Consider the following 22397-nt stretch of genomic DNA (forward strand, 5'->3'; position numbering starts at 1 on the left):
TACGCGGATATATTAGCTCTTCTTTACATCTTGACTGGATTTTTCGGAATGCATCAAGAAGGCAGAGTAGTAAATCTGACTTTCATTATTAGCGTCATTTCATTAATTCTCCTGGCCCTTCGTACATATCCTCTATTCAATCATCACAATAGCTATATAATCAAACTTTTTTTTCACTGAGAGAGCTAATCCGATTTAATTTGTCACAGTCTGGAGATAAAACACTTTGCACTGTCATCAAAAATAATTAGAATAAAATACACTGGTAAAGCTTTGTTCAGATCCCTATCCCTCGAAAGCCGTAACACCATGAGAGCAAGTTTTCAAAGAGAGAGAGAGAGAAGTTACAGCGGTAGATACTTTATGTGCGTTTTCCACGGTATGCAGAATTGAAATGTATGAGAGAAAGGGCCATTTTATAACAAACACAGTCCTTTTATCTCCATATATTCGTTGTTGCCTCTTTATTACACTTTATTCGTTGTTGTCCCTTTGTTAGACTTTACTGTTATTAAAGGCGAAAGTTTTAATGATACAATTATTTTGGTTTTTAAGAATGAGGTGGAAAATTTGCCGTGGCGTAAGGAAAAAAAATATATAGTGTTTGTATGACAGAAATTAATAGTGGGATTGCTTTTAAACGAGAGTAATTGTGTCTAAGAGGATGACAGGAAAATTTAATGCAATAAAATACGCAAAATCAGTTACTTCCTTATACCCCAAAGAAAGACGGAAAGCTCACTGTATCCCCAGGTGTTATAAGACGCTATACACGTCTCCAAGAATTCGATAGAAACCTTAATTGTGAAGAAAATGAATAAACAGGGTCATAAGGAGTCGGAAGGAGCCTGCCCGCGTTTCCCGTAGCGATGTAAAAAGATGATGCGCTGTATCCTGAAAGGGGGCCGGAAGAGGCTCGTCACCTTTTTCATTCCATTTTTCCAGAGTCTCGGCCTTATACAGCTGACAGGAGTGAGGGAGAAGGGAAGGGGAGAGGGGAGGGGGGTGATTATCCCTACAGCCTTCTCCCTCTCTTAATGGCCACCTAAAATCTTGTAAAGGGTTGTGATGTGCTGTGATAGTTTGTTTACCTTACACACTTGCTGAGGTGGAAGGGATGATGGGATGTGGAGGGGGGAGAGGGGAAGGGGGCGCGTATCCCTGTAGCCCTCTTCCACTCTTAAGGGCTACCTAAATTCTTGTAAAGGGTTGTGATGTCATGCCTTGAGAGTCTGTTTACCTGACACATTTAGAGTTGTAATAATAATCTCGACTTTATAAAGCTGACAGGGATGGTGGTGTTGGGGACGCGCGTATCCCAGTTGCCTTCTCCCTCTAACCTGCCTCTCGACTCTAACTTTTATGAGCAGTGACATGTTTTATTCTTACTACTTTCAGACGATTACATGTAGCTAAAGGGCGACTTTTCAAGCTAGAGGGAGTTAGATAGATCCTTAATTAGCCTCTTCACCGCTAGTTACCTTTCCCAGTGAGTGTAAAAGCGTTAGTATATAGGAAAATTATAGCCGACACTTCCCAGGCATCAAGAATGTGATGTGAGCCAAGAAAATAGTTGCTTTACTCATCCGGCAGGGAAAACAATAAATAAGACTATAAGTAAGACTGTAATTTAAACTTGGACAGATGTTGGTCTTAAACAGCTGGCAAAAACGGTGTGTATTCTATTATGAACTACTGTACCTTTGAACATATCTACCTAATTGAAAGGGTCATGCTGTTGTTTGTGTAGTAATCTGTTGACCTTACAAATGTGACAGAGGGTTGTAAAAGGTAATTCGAAGATTTGTTGGCCTTATGTAGCTGGGAAAGGGGCTTGTATCCGTGCTTCCTCTCTTCTGAACACTACAATTATCTGCCTTAAAACTTACAGTGAGTCGTGGTTAGAAGTATTGATATTCTTTTGGTCCTTAGCAACGAGTTCAATGAAATCAGTCTTATAAATATGTCAACTTTGCGTGCCTAGCAGTGGGGAACGTCTATAAGTGTTCCCTTCTCCCTGTCAATATTATCTTTAAATATATAGGTCTTTAAATATGGATCCTACATTTTTTATGGAGTTGTGTTAATTGCTCCTTATTTTTAGCTGACCTCACACATCTGACAAGGGGTACTGCCAATAAGGCTTGAAAATACATCGACTTTATACACACTAGCTGACAAGGGAAGAGTAGTTTCCCTGCTGACCCCCCCTGAACTGTCTTGAATATTTTAACCTCAGCTGGCAAGGAGAGGGATGGAGCGTGTGTTTCCCTGCTGTACCCCCTCTGAATTCTTGACAGTATTCCGTCATTGCGTCTGTCGGAGGGTGATATGACATACGGAACATCTGTTTCTTGTTGACTTGACAGGGGCAGGTGTGTTTCCCTTCCCCCCATCCCCACCCTTGTTTTATTTATTTACTTATTGTTCACCTGGAAAGAGGGTGTTCTTCTCTAGTCTCTCCTTCTTAAATGGTTGTAAGGTGTGTAAATTTGAACGCCGTCAGATGGTCGTGAAAATATGCCCTTGGAAAATCGCCTTGCGCTTTATATGAATGTGGAAAGAAGGAACCAAAGGCTGATACTTATCAAAGCAGCTTGAATATAATCATCCTCACAGCTTGCAAAGGGTCCTGTTGCTTAACTCTTTGATGACCGACCTTGAAATAGGCACATAGTTGGGACATGCACTAGTTTAGCGCTTGAAGGTATAAAAAAAGGAGAAAAAAAATATTAGCTGGTTCCTTATAAATTCGCTTCTCTCTCTCATGATTACTTGACCTGTTCCACTGATAAGAGTCCATTACGAGGTCATGCTTCAAAGAATACCTGTGCTTGACCTGCGGATGCTTTTGTTATCCATGCGAAGCCAGATATTTTGTCCAGTTATAATCTTTCAGTATTTTCCTTCCTTTATCTCCAGTGTCAGTGTATTTTCTGTTTCCTTCTTTTTGGGGGGATGGGGGCGAATTTGGAAATACGAGATGGTTATAGATTTTTCATCCCAGTGCATATTTATCCGGCTGAAACATTTTTTTTTTTTTTTTTTTTTGGGGGGGACAGTTACCACGATTTTTTTTCACGTGTCTTGCATTATTTCTTTCTCACCCTCAAGATCTTAACATATTTGGTACTCGAGTCATAACACTACGTAATTGTTATATACAGTGGGTACGGCGATTTATTGTCACCCCTAAGAGTACACTTTAGTTTTTACGCAAGGAAGGGTGTGTTTAATATGATAGTTAATACAGTCCCGGGCAATCATCTCTCAGTCGTTATGAATTCCTAAATAGCAAAAAGAAAGATTTCAGTTCATCTGCTTATTATCAATTAGTTTAAAATTATGCAGGAAGGCTTCAGTTCCATCAGTTAATAAATCCAGAAAGAGCTTATTAAATTGTGACACGCTTTCGGTAGTGTGCAAACGAACTGTTGACCATAACTACGTAATGTCAGTCGCCTCACCACGACCATCACAGCAAAAGAAGCGTCTGGATATTGACCGCTTCCCTCGCCCATCTGTAAGAACTATTCGGGTACACGTTATGGCGCCGGGATAAAGCTGGCCGTCTTTAGCCGTCTCGAAGCTTCCCATGGCGTTCCCAAGCTATCAGGCTCACTCTCAGCTTTATCCTGCCTCACTGAAATGCTCTCTCACATTGCCATCCTGTCTCATTGAAGTGCTATACGGACTCACTCGCTCTGAACTGCATCCAGCGTCTTTCAGAACTATATCCCTGCACTGTGTCCGGCATCTTTCTTGGACTTGTTTCAGGCATTTTTCTGAACTCTCTTTGAACTGTTTCCTGCCTCTTTTCGGACTTGTATCGGGCACCTTTCAGGACTGTATCATTGAACTCTGTCAGACCTCTCTTCTGCTTTGGATCCGGTATGATTCAGACATGTATCTTTGAGCCGTGTCCGCCCTGTCTGTGAGCTGCATCCGGTATCCTCCTGAACTATACTCGACCACTTTCATCCATACCTCACCCATTTCCGAACTGCCTTGCTTAGAACCCTGTCCTTTATCAGAACAGTATCCGGCTTAACCCAGAGCAGAATCCGGCTTTACACAGAGCAGTATCCGGCTTCTAACTGAGGTGTATCCGGCCTTAGTCCAAATTACATCCTTGCTGACTGACCCAGCCTCTTTGCTCACTGAACTAGCCTCCCGCCTCTCTCTGTTTCTCACTGAACTTGCTCCACTTCCACGCCGTGCTCAGTCAGTGATGTTGGGGTTGGTGTACGAGAAATCTTTGAAGGGCGTCTGGTCCATGGTGGCCAGGATGCTCTCGTCCAGTGGGGTAATGGCTGCGTGGCGCTTGGTGAACAGGGTGTCGAAGTACTGCACGTCTAGTATATGTCGCTGTGGAGGAAGGTGGAAGATTAGGTAAGACTCTGATGCTCATAAGGAGGAAGATTTTAGGTAAGACTCTGTTTAAAGCTGAGATATAGTAACGAAAAATGAAGTCTACAATGGATGGATGGCTGAATGGCACTTGCTTAACAGGGTGTCGAAATTTTGCATGTCTAAATTTTGGCTCTGTGGAAGAAGAATGTGAGTCAGAAAGTGAATGGAAATTAGATAAGATGCTGTATTTTTTTTAGGAGATACTAGAAGGAGGTAGACTGGAATAAATGACGCTTGGGCAAGAGGGCATCGAAATCCTGCACATCCTGAATATGGCGCTGAGGAGGAAGAGAGTCAGAAGTCAAAGGAAAGTGGAAGGGAAAATGAGTCAGACGTTGTGCAGGTTGGTGGTAATTTCCATTTTCCCTTCAATACGAGGAGATATTTTTTACGTTTCTTTTTTATTGCCAATGATTTTGTTCAGTCAATGGAAGATCTTGCGTCGTAGATGGCCTACAAATAATTTCTAATACTGTCGCATCATCTTTGAGTTTATTCCCACTATTGAACACACACACACACACACACACACACACACACACACACACACACACACGTGCAATGTAACAGTTAAGGTGGAGCTTCAGTTTACCATCCTTGATCATATACCTAAAGGACGCGCCCACACCTGTTAATATATTCTTTCTACTGCCTGATGGATGGATAAGGATGCACTTAAGCTTCTACTGTTTCTTTCAAGGCGTCTTCATTGCTCATTACTTTCATTCTAAAACCAAAATAATGCTTTATCAGAATCAGCTCAACCTTACCAGCCTTATAATCCCTTAACCACCGAACCATTTTGTTAGGAAGCACTGAAACATACAATCAAGCCTGGTTTTAAGAAGCCTCCCCGTCACGTAATATTTTTTCTTTTTCCCGCAGCAAACTTAACAAATTTCATAGAGCGTTTCTGCCTTTATTTTAAGGTTTGTAGAGCACCTGTACTGCTTTATTTTATGTTGCTACAGAGGAAAACTTACCAGCCTAGGTTTGTAAGTTGCGTTTACCTCCCTTAATATTACTCCCTTATTTTCGTATTGTATGGTTTCTTTATAAGTATTTTAGGATTGCATGGCATCTTTACTAGTTTATTTTAATTTTGGAGGGGCGTCTTCACTCCTCTTTATCCTCTCTGCCTTCGAAAACTCACCAGTCTGGGTTTATACGGCGTCTCCACCTCCTTCCTCTCAATCTTGTGCCAGTCGATGTACTTGAAGAAGGGATGCACCGTGATCTCGCCATAGGGACTGAACGGGATGCCCAGTCGCCTCGTTGAATCCTTGTCCAGCAGCTGAGAAGGGTAGAGGTGGTGTTAGTTGTGGTGGTGGTGGTGGTAGTGGGGATTGTGGGAGTGGTGGTGGTGGTGGTGTTAATGATGGTGGTGGTGGTGGTAGTGATGGTGGTAGTGTTAGTTGTGGTGATTGTGGTGGTGGTAATGGTGGAAATGATTGTGATGGAGATAGTGATGATGGTGGTGGAAATGGTACTGATGGAAATGGTGCTGGTATGGTAATGGTGATGATGTTTTTATTACCTCCGCCAACGAAATTAGACGGAGATTGTATACTGTATTCACCCGAGTCCGTTTGTCTGTCTGTGTACAAGATATTTCAAAACATTGTAATTGGATTTCAGTTAAATTTGTGGATAGGTGGGCAGTAGGTCAAGGAAGTGTTGATTAGATTTTCAGGTAAAATAGGATCAGAAGACGGGAATAAATCGTAAATTAAATTGGCTTTGGCGGAGGTATGCACTGACTGAGATTGTGTAGCAGGGCTAACTAAGACCGTAGAATTAATTGACTGTGTGAGACCGCAAGAGTATTCGTCTGGTAGGAAAGAGGAAGTACAGCAGTGAATCGTATACTGGCGTTGGTGAAGGTATGCGCCCTCTAAATGCCTCCTAGATATTTATTATGCCATTACCTGTATCCTGACGAAGTTCTTTACCTTCTTTGTCCCATTAGCTGGTTTGGAATCACTCAGGTATATTTCTCAAACGAACACAAGGCGACTTTGATCATCTGAGAGCACTTTAGCTTTAGGCGTCAGACAGGTGAAAGTTATATATGTTAATCATTCGTTGCAATAGACACATTTATTTATTCATTTAAGAACCAGAATAACGAGATATCCTTTTATTTATTGGTAGAAATTCTTCGTCAAAATATAAACAGTATGATAAAAACAGGTTCTAATGGCGTGAGTTAAGGCAGATACGTGGGACTTTCACTCCTTTGCTTCATTAACAAGCGAAATGTCTTGAAAATAACTTAGAATATTTTGAAGTTTATGCTTATCCAATTGAAAACTCTCAAACACCTTTTCTTAAGCAATTTATTTTGCTTAGTACACCTTCCTTTTCAGTGTTACACAAATCCTTCCAATATGGCCATACTCTGCATAAATATCGTGCAAAATTTTATTAACTAGCTATATCCCCCTAAAAAAAAAATCGCTAAGGAAGAGGTATTAGGGAGCCTCCTTAACCAGCGAGAATACGGGTGAACAGACAAACGAGTAAATAGATAGCCAGATAGATAAACAGATGATCGATTGAACAGACCATTTCCTCTGCTTCCTCGCGTTCATAACTTCATTACAATTAACCACCGTCTGAACACCACCTGTCACCTAGATAGATAGATAGATAGAGAGATAGGTAGATAGATAGACAGAGGAGTAGATGGAGACAGAGGTAATCGAATTGTATATATATTGGCAGCGAAAAAAATCTTCAATATCCCTCCTCAATAACGTGTTTCAAACCATCCTGTCAACACCACCAACCAAGCAGAATGGAGAGCTACAGAGAGATAGATGGATAGATAGACAGCTGGACAAGTAGGTAGATAGATAGAGAGATGGATAGATGGACGGATAGATAGGTAGATAGATAGATAGGCAGGTGAACAGATAGATAGATAGATAGATAAACCACTGAGACACAAAGCCGAAAAAATCTCCAGTGATCCAACATTTTATCATATTTTAATCCACGCTGTCACCACTGGCACCCGCATAGACCAGGGAGCGATAGATAGATAGCTCGGTAGATAGACAGATAGATGAGCTAACAGATAAGGTAGACAGACGAAGAGACAGACAGGCAGACAGACAGATGTAGAGCTAAATCGATGAGACAAACCCTATTCAAATCTTCAGTGATTCACAACCTCTAGATATTTGGAACCACCCTTTATATAGATTGGTGGAAAGATAGATAGATAGATAGATAGATAGGTAGATAGATGAAAGGGTGAGCTAATCAGACAGACAATAAAATAATTTCCAATGATTTGTCTGTTTTCATTTTTACAGCCAATGTCTCACCTCCATTCACTTTGAAGATAGATAGATAGATAGACAGACAGGTGAACAGAGATATAGACACAAAGATGAGCAGAGGAAGAGTCATACAACCTGCCATCATCATGTAATTTTATCGTCTTTACATATAATGTCAACACCTCCCACGTATAACAGACAGCTGTACAGTGGATAGAGGCAGATAGATAGATGGATAGGTGGATAGATAAGGAGATGGTAAGACAGATAAAGAGATAAATCAGTTGTGTACATAGGCAGTTAACTAACCCCCAGTGGGCTATTTTACCCCAGTGAGCTATTTTTTACACTTGTCAACTATCCTGTCATCACCTTTCGTGCAGAATGGAGGTGGAGAAGAGTAGGTTGGTAGATAAATAAGCAGGTGACAGATAGATAAACAGAGAAGCTACATAGATAGATAAACGGCTGGCAGATAAACAGACAAGCTACATATAGAGACAGCTGGGGAGTTAAGTATATAGACAGAGTTACAGATGAACAGACAGGCAGATTAAATAGAAAAGTTTCATACACAAGCAGCTAGACAGGTAAGTAGGTAGGGAGAGAGAGAGAGAGAGAGAGAGAGAGAGAGAGAGAGAGATCCATTCAGACAGACAAATCACCTCCAATCATCCGACTTTCACATCACTTATAAATCATCCCTCCCGTCCCCACCTCCACCCACGCAGAACCCATATAGCGACGCAGAGCCAGTTCCTTATGGCCCCACGAGAGAACTACAAGGCCTGTTAACTCTTCCTGGGGCGGGTCTTCTGATAAATGGCTTACTCTGTCGCTCTATTGTCGGTCGGGGCCTCTCCCTTTGATCTGTCTTGGAACCCTGCCCGCTTGGTGTATCTGTGTTTGTTTTATGGTTATCTTTCTCTTTACGTGTGGGTTTGTTTTTATCATTCATCTGTCCGTCTGTATGTCTGTCCATTTGTCTATTTGTAGGACTATTTATTAATCTGTTTATCTCTTGGTTTTCCTTGTCTGTTTTTATATATTTGCTTAGCCAGCTGCCTATACTCATTTTACTCTAACTTGGCCTAAAATTGCCATCTCTCCGTCTTGAATACTGAGCTATAGCATGAGATTATTATTAGAAATTAGTGCTTGTCATGAAGAAATGCTATGGAAAGGGTGTCGAGCCATAGCATTGACTTTTCTGCCACTGAACAACGTTGCAAAAGGATACGCTGCAAAAGGATGAAAATTTCGGCCAAGTTAGTGTAAAAGAGGTATATATTGCTATTTATCTGTCAGTCAGTCTCAGGCCTGTATTCTGGTTGGTTGATGAAGCTCCCTAACACCTCACGTTAAGCGATTTATTATACTTTTTACACCATACCATCCACTTCTGTGTTACTTAATTCATTCTGATATCACCATATTCTGCATAAATAACTACAAAACGGTATTAGCCAGCCGTATCCAATAATAAATCGGCAAGGAAGAGGTGTGAGGGAGCTTCCTTAGCGGCTTAGAATACAAGCCTCGGTGGTGATCTGTCTGTCGATCGGTGTTAATATGCTTAGCTGTCTAAATACCTGTCTGTCTGCCTGATTACCTGTTTATGTGTGTCTCGCAAGGTACTTTTCCCCAGCATCTCTTTTAGCTCCCCTCCCCACACTCTCAAATAATCCCTAACTTTGTCCCTAAGTCAACAGTAATCGTAGCCTCTTCACTACATGTTCTTCCAGCCTTTCCTCTCACACACACACTCTAGCCAGACGTTCAGCCTCTTTTTGTCACTTTCTGTAATCTCCCATTTCACTCAAACCAAAGCATTTCTTCTGGATGGCACACATGTCTTTTAACATATTGCCGCGTATGACCTCAAAGTCCTGGTTTTATCTGTGGATGTAGCAATATATACGCCTTATATTTTAGTCAGAAATTTATCATCGTACTTCTCGTTCTTGCTTTCCAGTCATCGATATATCGTTCTTAGTTGATGATGACTTTATTGTAGGTTAAAATGGACTCTAGTTCTCTTTGTTTTCACTGTTCTCCTTTGACCAGTGTTGTGTTTATGGAAGGGTTGTCAGTGTATGGGTACGTTTTCATACTTTTCTGCAGTTCTTGTTGTGAGTGATTAGCTGTCATTATTTTGGTGAAGGTGGCCTTAGTTTTAACACACACACACACACACACACACACACACACACACACACACACACACACACACACACACACACACACACACACACACACACACACAACCCCCCCACTACACACAGCTCCCCCCATCTCCCCCACCACACACCCACCCTCCACCAAACAACTCCCCTTCCACTAACCCACCAAGCCACCCACCTGCTTAAGAATTAAAGTGGCTTCTTTGGACAGGAACTTAGGAAAGAAGGGCTCGTCGTTACAGATGAGCCAGAAAAGGTGGTCCTCGTCGCAGCCCTTGAAGGGGGACTTGCCTGTCAGCATCTCGTACAGCAACACCCCAAAGCTCCACCAGTCCACGCATTGGTTGTAGTGCTGACCCTTTATGACCTGGGAGAGATTATTCAGGTTATCTTGAGAATTATTCAAGGTATCGTGAGAATTATTCGGGTTATCGTGAGAATTGTTCAGAGTATCGTGAGAATTATCTAGATTATCGTGAGAATTATTCAGAATATTGTGAGAATTTTTCAGAGTATCGTAAGAATTATTTAGATTATCGTGAGAATTATTCAGAATATTGTGAGAATTATTCAGATTATCGTGAGAATTATTCAGAATATTGTGAGAATTGTTGAGAGTATCGTGAGAATGGTTTAGATTATCGTGAGAATTATTCAGAATATTGTGAGAATTATTCAGATTATCGTGAGAATTATTCAGATTATCGTGAGAATTATTATTGCTTGGTTTCCCCTCAACTGTTACAGATTTTTTTTTATAGGACACCTGTAATCTGGTGTATGGAATTATTATTATTTTTATTTAATTTTTTCCTTCCTCTATTTATCATCTGTAAAAAATGTCTTTAGTTGAGACAAAAGAACAGCTGAATGGTGATGAAAAGTGATGATGACTGAAAGTGAATAATTGTTTTGATTATTGCTGAGAATGTATAAGAAATATCGAAATTATCGGGAGAATTATTGCCATGTCTTCAGCTGGAATAAAAGAAGAACAAGAAGGTGATGGTAAGCGATGATGATTGAAATTTAATGACTGCTTTGAGAATGGCTGAGAATGTTTGAGAAATATCCAGATTATCGTAATTTTAAGACCTTTGTGAATGATGCTACCAGTGATTGCTTTGAGATTTGTTGAGAATGTTTAAGAAATATGCAGATTATTCTGAGAATTTTAAGAGCTGCGTTAGGCCACCAGGTTCAAGTGTTTACCCCTTTGGCGCCACCATATCGCCTGTCTCAGCTTGGCGCCGGACGAGGACACTTAAAATTCTTCCTTCTGGCACCAGGCTACCCCCACCATAATCCACTTTAACTTGGCCTAGATGATCCGTCCTTTCGCGGCCTATTTTTACTTAGCTCGGTGGACGAAAATGAGACAAATTTTCGTCCATTTACGTCTCATTTCCATCCATCCATTCATTTACCCGTCAGTTATATCTATCAGTCTGTCCATCTGCCAATTAGTCTATCTGTATCTATTTCTACTTCACCACCCACCTCCGGAGCCATATAGTCAGGTGTGCCACAGAAGGTGTCGGCATACCGGTCAAGGTACACCTGGAGTTTACACATCCCGAAGTCCGCTATCCTGATGTGGCCTTGGTAGTCGAGAAGAATGTTGTCCAGCTTAAGGTCCCTGAAGGAGAGAGGGAGAAGTGATTAAGGGTGAAGGAGAGAGAGAGAGAGAGAGAAGGGTGGAGGAAAGGGAGAAGTGGCTAAGGGTGAAGGAGAGAGGGAGAAAGGCGAAGGAAAGGGGGGAAGTGGTCAAGAGTGAGAAATAAAGAAGTAGAAGAGATGAGCAAGATTCTTCGTATAGTGGGTGTGAATTGGCGGAAATCTGAATGCTGATGTGGACAGGTAAATAAATAGAGAGATAGAAATATATTTTAAGATTTATTACACTGATAGACTGATACTAGAGATAAAGATATACCTTATAAACTAGATAGATAAATACGTAGATATATGCATACATTATACATAGACAGATGAGTATATACAAACTTAGATAGATGGACAGGTAAACAGATATGTACAGATTAATATATATAGTCATTCGGGGTAAAAAAAAATTCGGGGGTAGTTGGGGTAAAAACAAACATAGGTCCATATATATATATGTTGGGTTTTGGAAAAAAAAAAAAATTTTGTGTCCCACAGATTGCCCACTCTATTAGCAACATTTCATGCAATGAACAGATTTTTCCCATTTCTTTTTCTATTATTTATCAATTTTTTAATGAACTACTGTGTTTTTTGTATCATTTTAACTTTTTTACTGTTTTTGGCTAATGTTCGATACTGGGAATGGTTCTTGTAGAAAAGCTTCATTCTCTGCTTTCAGCTGTTGTAATGACATCAGTCTCTTCCCTCCCCTGCCGTGATTAACTTGTCTACTGCAGTATCCACCACACAGGTATGTTTTTTTTTACCCTGATTTTTAGCATGAAAAAAGTTGAAAAAAAACACACTGTTTTTTTTTAACCAGTGTTTTTTTTACCCCATGGGGTAATAAAATTTCCCCCCAAGGGGTAATAAAATACTCCCCATGGGGTAATTTTATTTCCCCCATAATGTCTTTTGTCATATATTGTGCAATCTAAAGTGACGTTTGAAAATTAAATCATAATGACCAATATCTAATGATGTTCTTGTCTTTCTCTGACAGCGTAACAATGCCGAGGACATACACCAAGAAGCCAAAGTTGTACACTGAGGCATCAATTCAGAGCTACAGGGGTGTTCCCAGTTGATGCCTCAAAATATAAGAAGGAACGCCTTGACAAGGTTAAACTAGCCTCATACAACAAGTGGATTGTAGCTGGCAAGCCACTAATGGATGATGGGTCTCCTCTTCTCTCTAACCCACAAACACAGGATGTGCAAGCTCAACTCTCTCCACCCAAACAACCACAAGGAATTCAACGTTGTTTGGATTTCAGCTCCCCAGGCACCTCCAGTACTAGTGATAACTTGCTCACATCCCCCAAATCCCTGATCAAAGAGTTACAAAAGCATGCACCACAATGGATGCGCTATGTTGTGATTCTGGTGCCACAAGAAGATGAAACCTCCTTTGAAGCAGTTATAAAAGCAAGAGGTCGCCCCAGCTCATCTACATCCCAGCCACAGAGACGTCATCGGATCTCAATGCATGGGGCTGTGCTGACCGATGCAAAGTTCCTCCAACAACAAGAAAAGAAAGAAGAAAAGATGAAAAGGAAGAAGACACAGCCAGCAGAAGAGAGTGACTCAGATGTAGATGACCCCCCACAAGTTGAAGAAAAGACAAAAAGGAAGAAGACACAGCCAGCAGAAGAGAGTGACTCAGATGAAGATGACCTCCCACAAGTTGACTCTTCTTCTCATTCTAGTGGTGAACTGTCCGATATCAACGATGACAATCTGGTGACACTAGATAAAACTGTAAAGGCAGCATTGGGACGCAAAGAACTAAAGCGAGAAATGCCCAAGCAGCATGAGTTAAAGGTGGGCATGTACTATGCTGTCATGTATGACAGGCCATCCACCTATTACTGGGGCAAGATATTAAAACTGTTTAGCGATGATGAGGACAGTGAGGACAATAAGGTTGAAGTTACATTCAAGAAAAGAACTGTGCATTCTAGTAACCCTCAAGAGTTGCGTTGGGACTGGCCGCAGATGGAGGATATTGATATTGTAGATGTGTCTCGCCTCCTAGCTGGCCCAGGCAAGCCTGAAGTGGAGGCAAAAGGGCGTGGAAGGGCACGATTTTATTTCAGAGAAGAAGAAGAAGCTAATTCTATGTTTAAAAAAGTTATGAAATTTGGTTTCCCTTCTCCCCAAAAATGTCAATAAGTGGAGTCAAGGTGTCTGTGATTTATAATTTTCTATTGTATGTCGTTATTAAGTGGTGTCAAGGTGTCAACAGAAAGATGAATCTGTGATTTAGATATGTTTTCTATTATCTGTCATTATATATATAAGTGGTGTCAAGCCAAGCCAAATATGAAACTGATTTTTATTTTCTACTAATTGACACTATTAGTAATAGCGATAAAAATGTCCAAAAATGTCACTGGGATTGGACATAATACAAATATAACACATGTTAATGATGTGTGCCACCATTTAGCTGCAATGTAGAGGAACAGTATCAGTGTTAATTTCATTTTTCAGTGTTAACCCCTATTTTTTTTTTCACCCCGAGTGCTGTTGTTTTTCCCCCCATTGGCTGGGGTAACAAAAAATTTAGTTTTTCTTTACTACCTGGAAATTCTTATGAGGTACGTTAGATTTAATGGTGCTACATGAAGGCCTTATGGGTACTCTACCTAATGATATGTATCTTTTCTCCCAAGTATTACAAATGCCTGAGGCAGACCAAAGTTAAGACAAACTGTCTTTTATTACCCCGAATGACTATATGTACATAAAACATTGTAATAATAGTGAAGCTGTTACAGACATTAAGGTACTTTATTTTCCTTTATTTTCCATTTCAGTGACTTCTTCTGGAGGGGTTTGAGTCCGTAAGTACCCGTATGGCATTTTTTCTTTTGTCTTTGTTATCAGTTCGTATTATTTCTTTGGCTATTCTACGTATGACATTTTTTTTTTTTTAAGCAAGAATCTGCAGGTAAGGGCTTTTTTTTGTGTGTGTCAAATTGGTCACATGGATTTCAAGTACCTCTTTTTTTTTTTTAGTTTTCGTCTGGATCATTAATTTGATTTGGAAGCGACGAAGTGCTTGTTGTGTGAAGCTGGGGAAAGTTACATTAGGTGAATCAGTGAATGGGTGTGAAAAGTTTGGTAGCATGATGGGGGAGAGAGAGAGAGAGAGAGAGAGAGAGAGAGAGAGAGGGAGGGAGGGAGGGAGGCGGAACGGAAGAGAGTGATGAGTGGAAAAGGGGTAGTGAAAGATACGGAGAGAGAGAGAGAGAGAGAGAGAGAGAGAGAGAGAGAGAGAGAGAGAGAGAGAGAGAGTGTGGAGGGTGGGGAAGGGGTAGTGAAAGATATGCAGAGAGAGAGAGAGAGAGAGAGAGAGTGGAGGGTGGGGAAAGGGTAGAGAAAGATAAGCAGAGAGAGAGAGAGAGAGAGAGAGAGAGAGCAGTATGTAGTCCAAGTGAGTGTAAACATCACTAGCTGCAACAAGACTGAATAATAGTTTACTTCTGCATCGCTTCAGTTAGTCTACTCTTCACATTGTATATTTTTCTCTCCTTATAAATACAAATACACCATTAACTGTAGTGTGTAAAGAAAAAAAATAAAGCAATATTTTTCTACCATACCGCTAAAATTGTACCAACACTGTACCTTTATTTGAGTTGAAATTTTGCCTTACTAGTAATATATCCATCACTATAATCCTTTTATTCTAACTTGGCCCAGAATTTCGTCCACGTCTCAGCTTATTTCACATAGTCTAGAGGCAGAAAAAAAAGACACTGATGCGGCTCCGTATGTTTTCCACAGCACTTCCTCGTGACTAGCATCGTATTCGAGCGTTCATCTGTTGTTACACCACAGCACGCACGGAGATCAGATAGCAATGTTAGGCCAAGTTAGAGTAGAAAGAGTATAGTCAGCATAATGAGTCGGACATAATATTTTTACTCCGCAGCGAAACCTCAATAATTTCATCCTTTTGTTGGTGTACTCAGCACTCGTTGGGTAAGGAAGCTCCCTAACACCTCTTCCTTAGCAATTTATTTTTGGATACGACTGGTTATTATTAATTTGTATATTATTTTTGCTAAGTATGATGGTATTTCAATGATTCACATGACACGGAAGAGGATAGTAAAGTGTAATAAGCAAAATAATTCGCTTAGGAGAAGGTGAGTAAATGTGACAGAAGAGAATACGAAGGTGCAATAAGCAAAATAATTCGCCTAGGAAGAGGTGTTAGGGAGCGTCCATAACCGAGGAGAATACGGGTTTAAAAGGTAATTCACCCAGACGTCACTAAATATCGATTCTTCATGTCCACGGTTTCTTTTTGCAATATGTGTAATAAGTAGAATAATTCGCTTAGGAGGAGGTGTTAGGGAGCGTCCTTAACCGACTGCCCTTTCGTTTGGCAACAGAAACCTTACAGCCTTCACTCAATTTTCCTTCACCCGTAGCTTAAATATTTCTGGTCGATAGCCCTTCAAGTGTTGCCCTAACCAGCCAACCACTTACCCATATCTTGTAATAGGGTTAAGAAGCTTGGGAGGCGCTGTCCTACTTGAGACGGCACTGTAGGGATTCTTAAGAAGGTGGATCGAATAGGGGGTGTATTCTTGAAGCATCGTAAGCAGTAATATTTGTCGTAAACTACTTCAGAAATTCTAAGATGATGGCTGGATTAGGGGATGTATTCTTGACGGATCTTAAGTAGTTTTTTTTTTTTTTTCGTAAAGGACCTGAGGGATTCTTAAGATGTCTCGGTTTGGGGGGATGTATTCATGAAGGGTTTTAAGCAGTTTTTTTACGGACCTGAGGGATTCTGTGAAGGTGGCTTGATTAGGGGGTGTACTCTTGAAAAGTCTTAGGCAGTTTTTTTTTATACGTAAAGGATCCTAAGGAGTTTCTTCACTGAGCAAAATTCCGTAGAAGGGCATCGTTTTCGGAAATCAAAGTACCTGTTCGAAATTTTTCAATAGAGGACACCTGTAATATGGCGTGTGGATTTTTTTCTTTCTGTATTTATTTTTTTTTAAGTCCTCTGTTCATCCTCTGTAAGTAGAAAAATAAGTAAACTAAGCAGGTTAATCAGTGGGTAAGCACAAGTAAATAAATAAAGTAGGTAAGTAGGTAGAAGTAAATAAGTTAATAAATAAAATAAGTAGGTAAGTAGGTAGAAGTAAATAAGTAAATAAATAAAGTAGGTAGAAGTAAATAAGTAAATAAATAAAGTATGTAGAAGTAAATGAGTAAATAAATAAAGTAAGTAGGTAAGTATAGAAGTAAATAAGTAAATAAAGTAAGTAGGTAAGTAGGTAGAAGTAAATAAGTTAATAAATAAAGTATGTATATAGGTATAAGTAAATACCGGTAAGTAAATAAATAAAGTAGGTAAGTAGGTAGAAGTAAATAAGTAAATAAATAAAGTAGGTAAGTAGGTAGAAATAAATAAATAAATTAACAAAGTAAGTAAGTAGGTAGAAGTAAATAAGTAAATAAATAAAGTAGGTAAGTAGGTAGAAGTAAATATGTAAATAAATAAAGTAAGTAGGTAGAACTAATAAGTAAATAAATAAAGTAGGTAAGTAGGTAGAAGTAAATAAGTAAATAAATAAAGTAGGTAAGTAGGTAGAAGTAAATAAGTAAATAAATAAAGTAAGTAGGTAAGTAGGTAGAAGTAAATAAGTAAATAAAGTAGGTAAGTAGGCAGAAGTAAATAAGAAATAAAGTAAGTAGGTAGAAGTAAATTATATAAACAAAATCTATCTTTTTCGTGTTTGGCAATAAAGTGATCAGTACCTGTGTTAATAAAGAGAGGACTAAAAATAAAGCAATCAGTGTAAGCTAAACCCAAGAAATTTTAAGAACACGGCTCAGGTAGGAAGGGAAATGTTGAGGGTCAGGCAAGAGTGGGAGGGATGGGAGGTGAAGCCATGTGAAGCCAAAGACCATATTTTCATTCCCTGACCCCTTTTCATAAGCGATTTATTTTCTTACACTTGACTGTCTTCTGTGTTAAACAAATCCTTCCAATATTATCATACTCTGCATAAATAACGTACAAAAGGATATTAGCCAGCCATATCCAAAAATAAATCGCTAAGGAAGAGGTGTGAGGGAGCTTCCTTACCCGACGAGAATACGGATGTAAGTGTTTTAAACCTCACAGCTTCAATTTTTTCCCCCTCTTAAGAAACAGGGTAGAATCGACCACTAAAACACACACACACACACACACACACACACACACACACACACACACACACACACACACACACACACACACACACACACATCCAACCTGATAGATTGGATTAGGGGTGTGTTCTTGAAAAGTCTTAAGCAGTTTTTTCACTGAGCAGAATTCCATAGAAGGACATCGTTTCGGAAATCATCGTACTTGTTCGTAATTTTTCAATGGAGTATACCTCTTGTGTTTAACAATACCCTAAATTAGCGATATCCAATACCCCCAGGGCTACTTTTTGATTCAGTGAGTTTTCCCGACCATGAGAGGGTTAACTGCCTCACCTGTAATTAACTCGGTTCACCTGTAATGAAGCTGTAATTAATCCTCTTACCTGCTTAACCCGCTCACCTGTAATTAACATATCATATATCCCCTCGCCTGTAATCAGCCTGTAATTAATCCCTCGCAATACATACATATACATCCATCCATCCATACATACATACATACTGTACTTACATAAAACACACACACACACACACACACACACACACACACACACACACACACACACACACACACACACACACACACACACACACACACAAAATTACCTGAAAATTTTCCGTCTATGTTTTGAAACTGAACAAGGTTTTTGAAAATAATCTTGAGTATTTTTTTGTGGATAACTGTGTACAATATGCGTTTTTATTTATTTTTTATTAATACAGCGTAAAGAATGATTTTTTTTTTTTTAATATATGAAATTTACTGTCCTGCCAGAAGTATTTGCTTTAGGGGGGGGGGAAACATGATCAAGAATAATGGCCTTTTGTAAAACCATCGATCACCTGTTTTCAGTTTTTTTTTTTTTAACTTGTGCATATCTCTCTCTCTCTCTCTCTCTCTCTCTCTCTCTCTCTCTCTCTCTCTCTCTGTATATCTATCACTTGTGTGTCTCTCTCTGTCTGTCTGTCTGTCTCTATCTACTTGTCCATCTGTCTATCTGTCCATCTATCTGTCTATCCATCTAACTATCTATCCATCTATCTGTACTATAAACATCAACCTTAACCCCTTCACCTATAATCAGTCACCGTCATTTCCGGCTTACCTGTAATCAACTAACCCCACTTCCGGTTCACCTGTAATCAACTAACCCCACTTCCGGTTCACCTGTAATAAAAAGAAAAAACTCCACTTCCGGCTCACCTGTAATCAACTAACCCCACTTCCGGCTCACCTGTAAATAATACCCTTGCCGTGGAGGAACTTGAGGCCCGACGTGATCTCCGCCGCGTAGAAGCAAGCCCGGAACTCGTCAAAGCGGCCGCATCGTTGTATATGGAACATCAGGTCGCCGCCAGTCAGGTACTCCATCACGAAGAAGAGGTGAGACTGTGGCAGGGAGAAGGGAGGTTAGGAACATCACGAGGCAAAGATGGGAGGTTAGGAACATCAGGGAGAAGAGATGGCAAAGAAGGGAGGTTAGGAAAATCACGAAGAAGTGTCCCAGTGGCAGGGAAAGGGAGATAAGAATTTTCCTCTCCCTTGATGTGGCTGTCAGATGGTGAGTGATGGGGTGATGGGAGTGTAATTAAGTTGAATAAAATCGTCTGGAATGTTTTGAGAGAGAGGAAGAGAGAGAATTATGCATGAAGTTCGAACATAGATGAACAATATCGTCTTGTATAAATATCAAAGGGAGAGAGATTGAGAGATGGAGGGAGGTGGAGGGGTTAACAGGATTTCTTCAGCGGAGTAAAATCGTAAATCATTCAGTGACGAAGAAGAGATGAGACTGTCAGAAGGAGAGAGACCAGAATTTAACATTTCCCTCGGTAGACGAATATCATGTTGTGTAAAGGTCAGAAGAAGGGAGAATATGAAGGAGTTACACCTTTCCTATCTAAGTCTTCCTCAAACTACGTGACAGTGTGTGATATCAACATTAAGTACATGAATCCGAGGGCCTATTTTTCACATCATTCCATTTTTCAGATAACTGTGCTCGCTTTAGGATGCGGCCATACTTGTCCGAAAGATGTGATTGACAAGATGAAACGAAGCACCGGGTTAGAGCCACTGTGGTATCCGGGTCTGAACGTTGGACGGATCCCTGAGCCTCGTTTCCTCTTGTCAATCACATGTTTGGAGCAAGTGTGGCCGCACACTAAGGAGAAATTTTTTGCAATAGAGTCAGCATGTCTTCATTTACCCAGTCAAGGTCTTAAAGTAGCAAGAATTAGCTTTCGAGATACGTGACTGGATTGAATGGGTTAATGACTTCGAGGATGTAGGTCTGTCGAGGGAGAGGAAGAGGTAATGTCAGGAAATTTCTCCGGTGTTAGTGATTGCTCGAGGATGAGAGGAATGCTAAACTAACCTTTCCATCACGACGAAAAGGTGAGACTGTCAGTGTCTTAATGAAGCAGATGGCAGGTAACAGGAGATCTTTCAGGTGAACAGAATAATGTGGTGTAACTTCGATGAGAGAGTTAATTTTTTGGAATGACAAGAAAGTAAACATTTCGATTATAAATTTTGCTTCTACGTAATTTCACTAAAACACACACACACACACACAAACACAAACACAAACACAAACACACACACACACACACACACACACACACACACACCGCTCGCTGGTGCAGTTGTAACGTTCTCGCTTGCCATCTGGTAGACGGGAGTTCGCGCCTCGCTCAGGTTGCGAAAAGTTTCACTGACGAAGTGGGTGGTTACTGTCCCCCTTGAGCAAGGGGACGGGTGTGTGGGTGTGTGAAGGTCACAGCCTTGCCCTTAGATCGGACTATATGAGCTCTCAGCTCCCTTCCGGGAGGGTAAAATGCTGACGATCATGACCATCAAGTGATCCTGACCGACCCTGTGAATTACCCTGTGAATTACACACACATACACACCGTAAACCCGAAATATTGTCGTGGATTCCCCCGTAACTTTGGCCACCTGAGCTGCAATGAGAAAACCATGGACGACATCAGCGGTATACCTCATGACGGGCTTGACACGAACTTCCTACGTAAACTTTGGCCGCAGACGGAACCCACTTTGACGGGGCAGTAGTTCGTCTGTGTCCCTGTGATTGGGGGAAATTGCCCTTTTCAGCGTGGGGGTTAGTCACCTTGTTTTCCATTCTTACGCCACATCAGTCAGCTTAAATTTCTTATGGTACTTATACATAAATACAGCTTATCGTTCACCTTCTTATAGCCCCGTCCGACTATCTCATTGCAGTATCCCTCACGCTATCAGTCACCTGAGTCCTACATCGCAGCCACCTGTCTCATCTTCGCTAGGGTCGTTTACCTTATCCCTCCATCTGTCCATCTGCCCCCGATATCTTCCACCATCTTTCCGTGCATCCCTCTATCCGTCCATCCATCCATCCATCCATCGTCCTTCTGTTCATCCATTCGTCCATCTCTATTTACTCTTTAATCCTTTACCCTCCTCATCATCCATCATCGTTCATCCAAATCGGCCCTCATTCTTGTCTTTTTTCAATCCTTCCAACACCCGTCGGTGCTTCCACCTCCATGTTTAACCATCCATCCATCCATCCATTCAGACGTCTATCCATCCATTCATTCAGACGTCCATCCATCCATCCATCCGTCCATCCATTCAGACGTCTATCCATCCATTCATTCAGACGTCCATCCATCCATCTATCCATCCATCCATTCACACGTCTATCCATCCATTCATTCAGACGTCCATCCATCCATCCATCCATCCATCCAGCCAGCCAGCCAGCCAGCCAGCCAGCCAGCCATCCCTTTCTCCCCCCCCATCCATCCATCTGTTCATTTTTCTTCGCTGTCATCCATCATTCAATCCAACATCCAAGAAGTCATCACGCCTCTTTGCCTACCCATCCTACATCCATCAGCCTCTCGTCGCTTCCTAATTAACCCTCTCTCTCTCCCTAATTAACCTCTCTCTTTCTCCGTAATTAACCCTCTCTTTGGCCAGCATCATTAGCCAGGCGACCCATCCATCACCACTCGCATCGTAAGTCATCCACATCTGCATCCATCCGTCCATTCGCCAGTCTGTTCATCCGTCTAACCTCCTTTCCCGTCATCCAAGCTTCTATCCTGCGTCCGTAAAACTCGTCTGTATCCATGTCTGTCCATCTGTCCATCCAGCAAGCCTTCCATCCACCCGTCCATCTAGTTTTATGTTTTTCCTGCCATACCGTCAATTCGTCTTTCCTTTTACTGTGTTATTCATCCATCAGCTCATCCATCCCCTTATCTGTCTACTCAACCATCCATCCATCTATCAAGTTGTCCCTCTCCTTATCTGTCCATCCAGCCATCCATCCATCCATTATATCATCTGTCTCCTCATCTATCCATCCATACATCTATCCATCAGCTTAGACACCACCTTATCTATCCATGTATACATCCACCCTAGATTCAGATCGTCCCTCTCCCTATCTATCCATCCATCAGATCGTCAACCTTCTTATCTATCTATCCATCCCCGGCAGAATCCACCCATCCATCCATCCATCAAACCATCCGTCTCCTTTTCTGTCCCTCCATCCCAGGCATTATCCATCCATCCATCCATCCATCCATTCATTCATTCATTCATCCATCCATCCATTCATCCATCCATCCATCC

At 40.9% G+C, this 22397-nt stretch overlaps 1 protein-coding gene across 1 annotated transcript in view; it reads right to left on the reverse strand.

Annotated features, from left to right (window-relative positions):
- Positions 1-3056: 3056 nt before the first annotated feature.
- LOC145404876 (uncharacterized) overlaps positions 3057-22397 on the reverse strand; it is a 125536-nt gene continuing 106195 nt past the window's right edge. Inside the window, exons 5-9 of the mRNA XM_080276377.1 lie at positions 18979-19133; positions 11387-11525; positions 10065-10253; positions 5567-5707; positions 3057-4368 (exon numbers count right to left, since the gene is read on the reverse strand). Of these exons, the coding sequence (XP_080132503.1) occupies positions 4222-4368; positions 5567-5707; positions 10065-10253; positions 11387-11525; positions 18979-19133 (771 nt within the window). The 3' untranslated portion in view covers positions 3057-4221. The remainder of the gene's footprint in view (positions 4369-5566; positions 5708-10064; positions 10254-11386; positions 11526-18978; positions 19134-22397) is intronic.

This window comes from Coenobita brevimanus, chromosome 65, assembly GCF_032717465.1.
Source record: "Coenobita brevimanus isolate Jiangsu-jjx chromosome 65, ASM3271746v2, whole genome shotgun sequence".
NCBI lineage: Eukaryota > Metazoa > Arthropoda > Malacostraca > Decapoda > Coenobitidae > Coenobita > Coenobita brevimanus.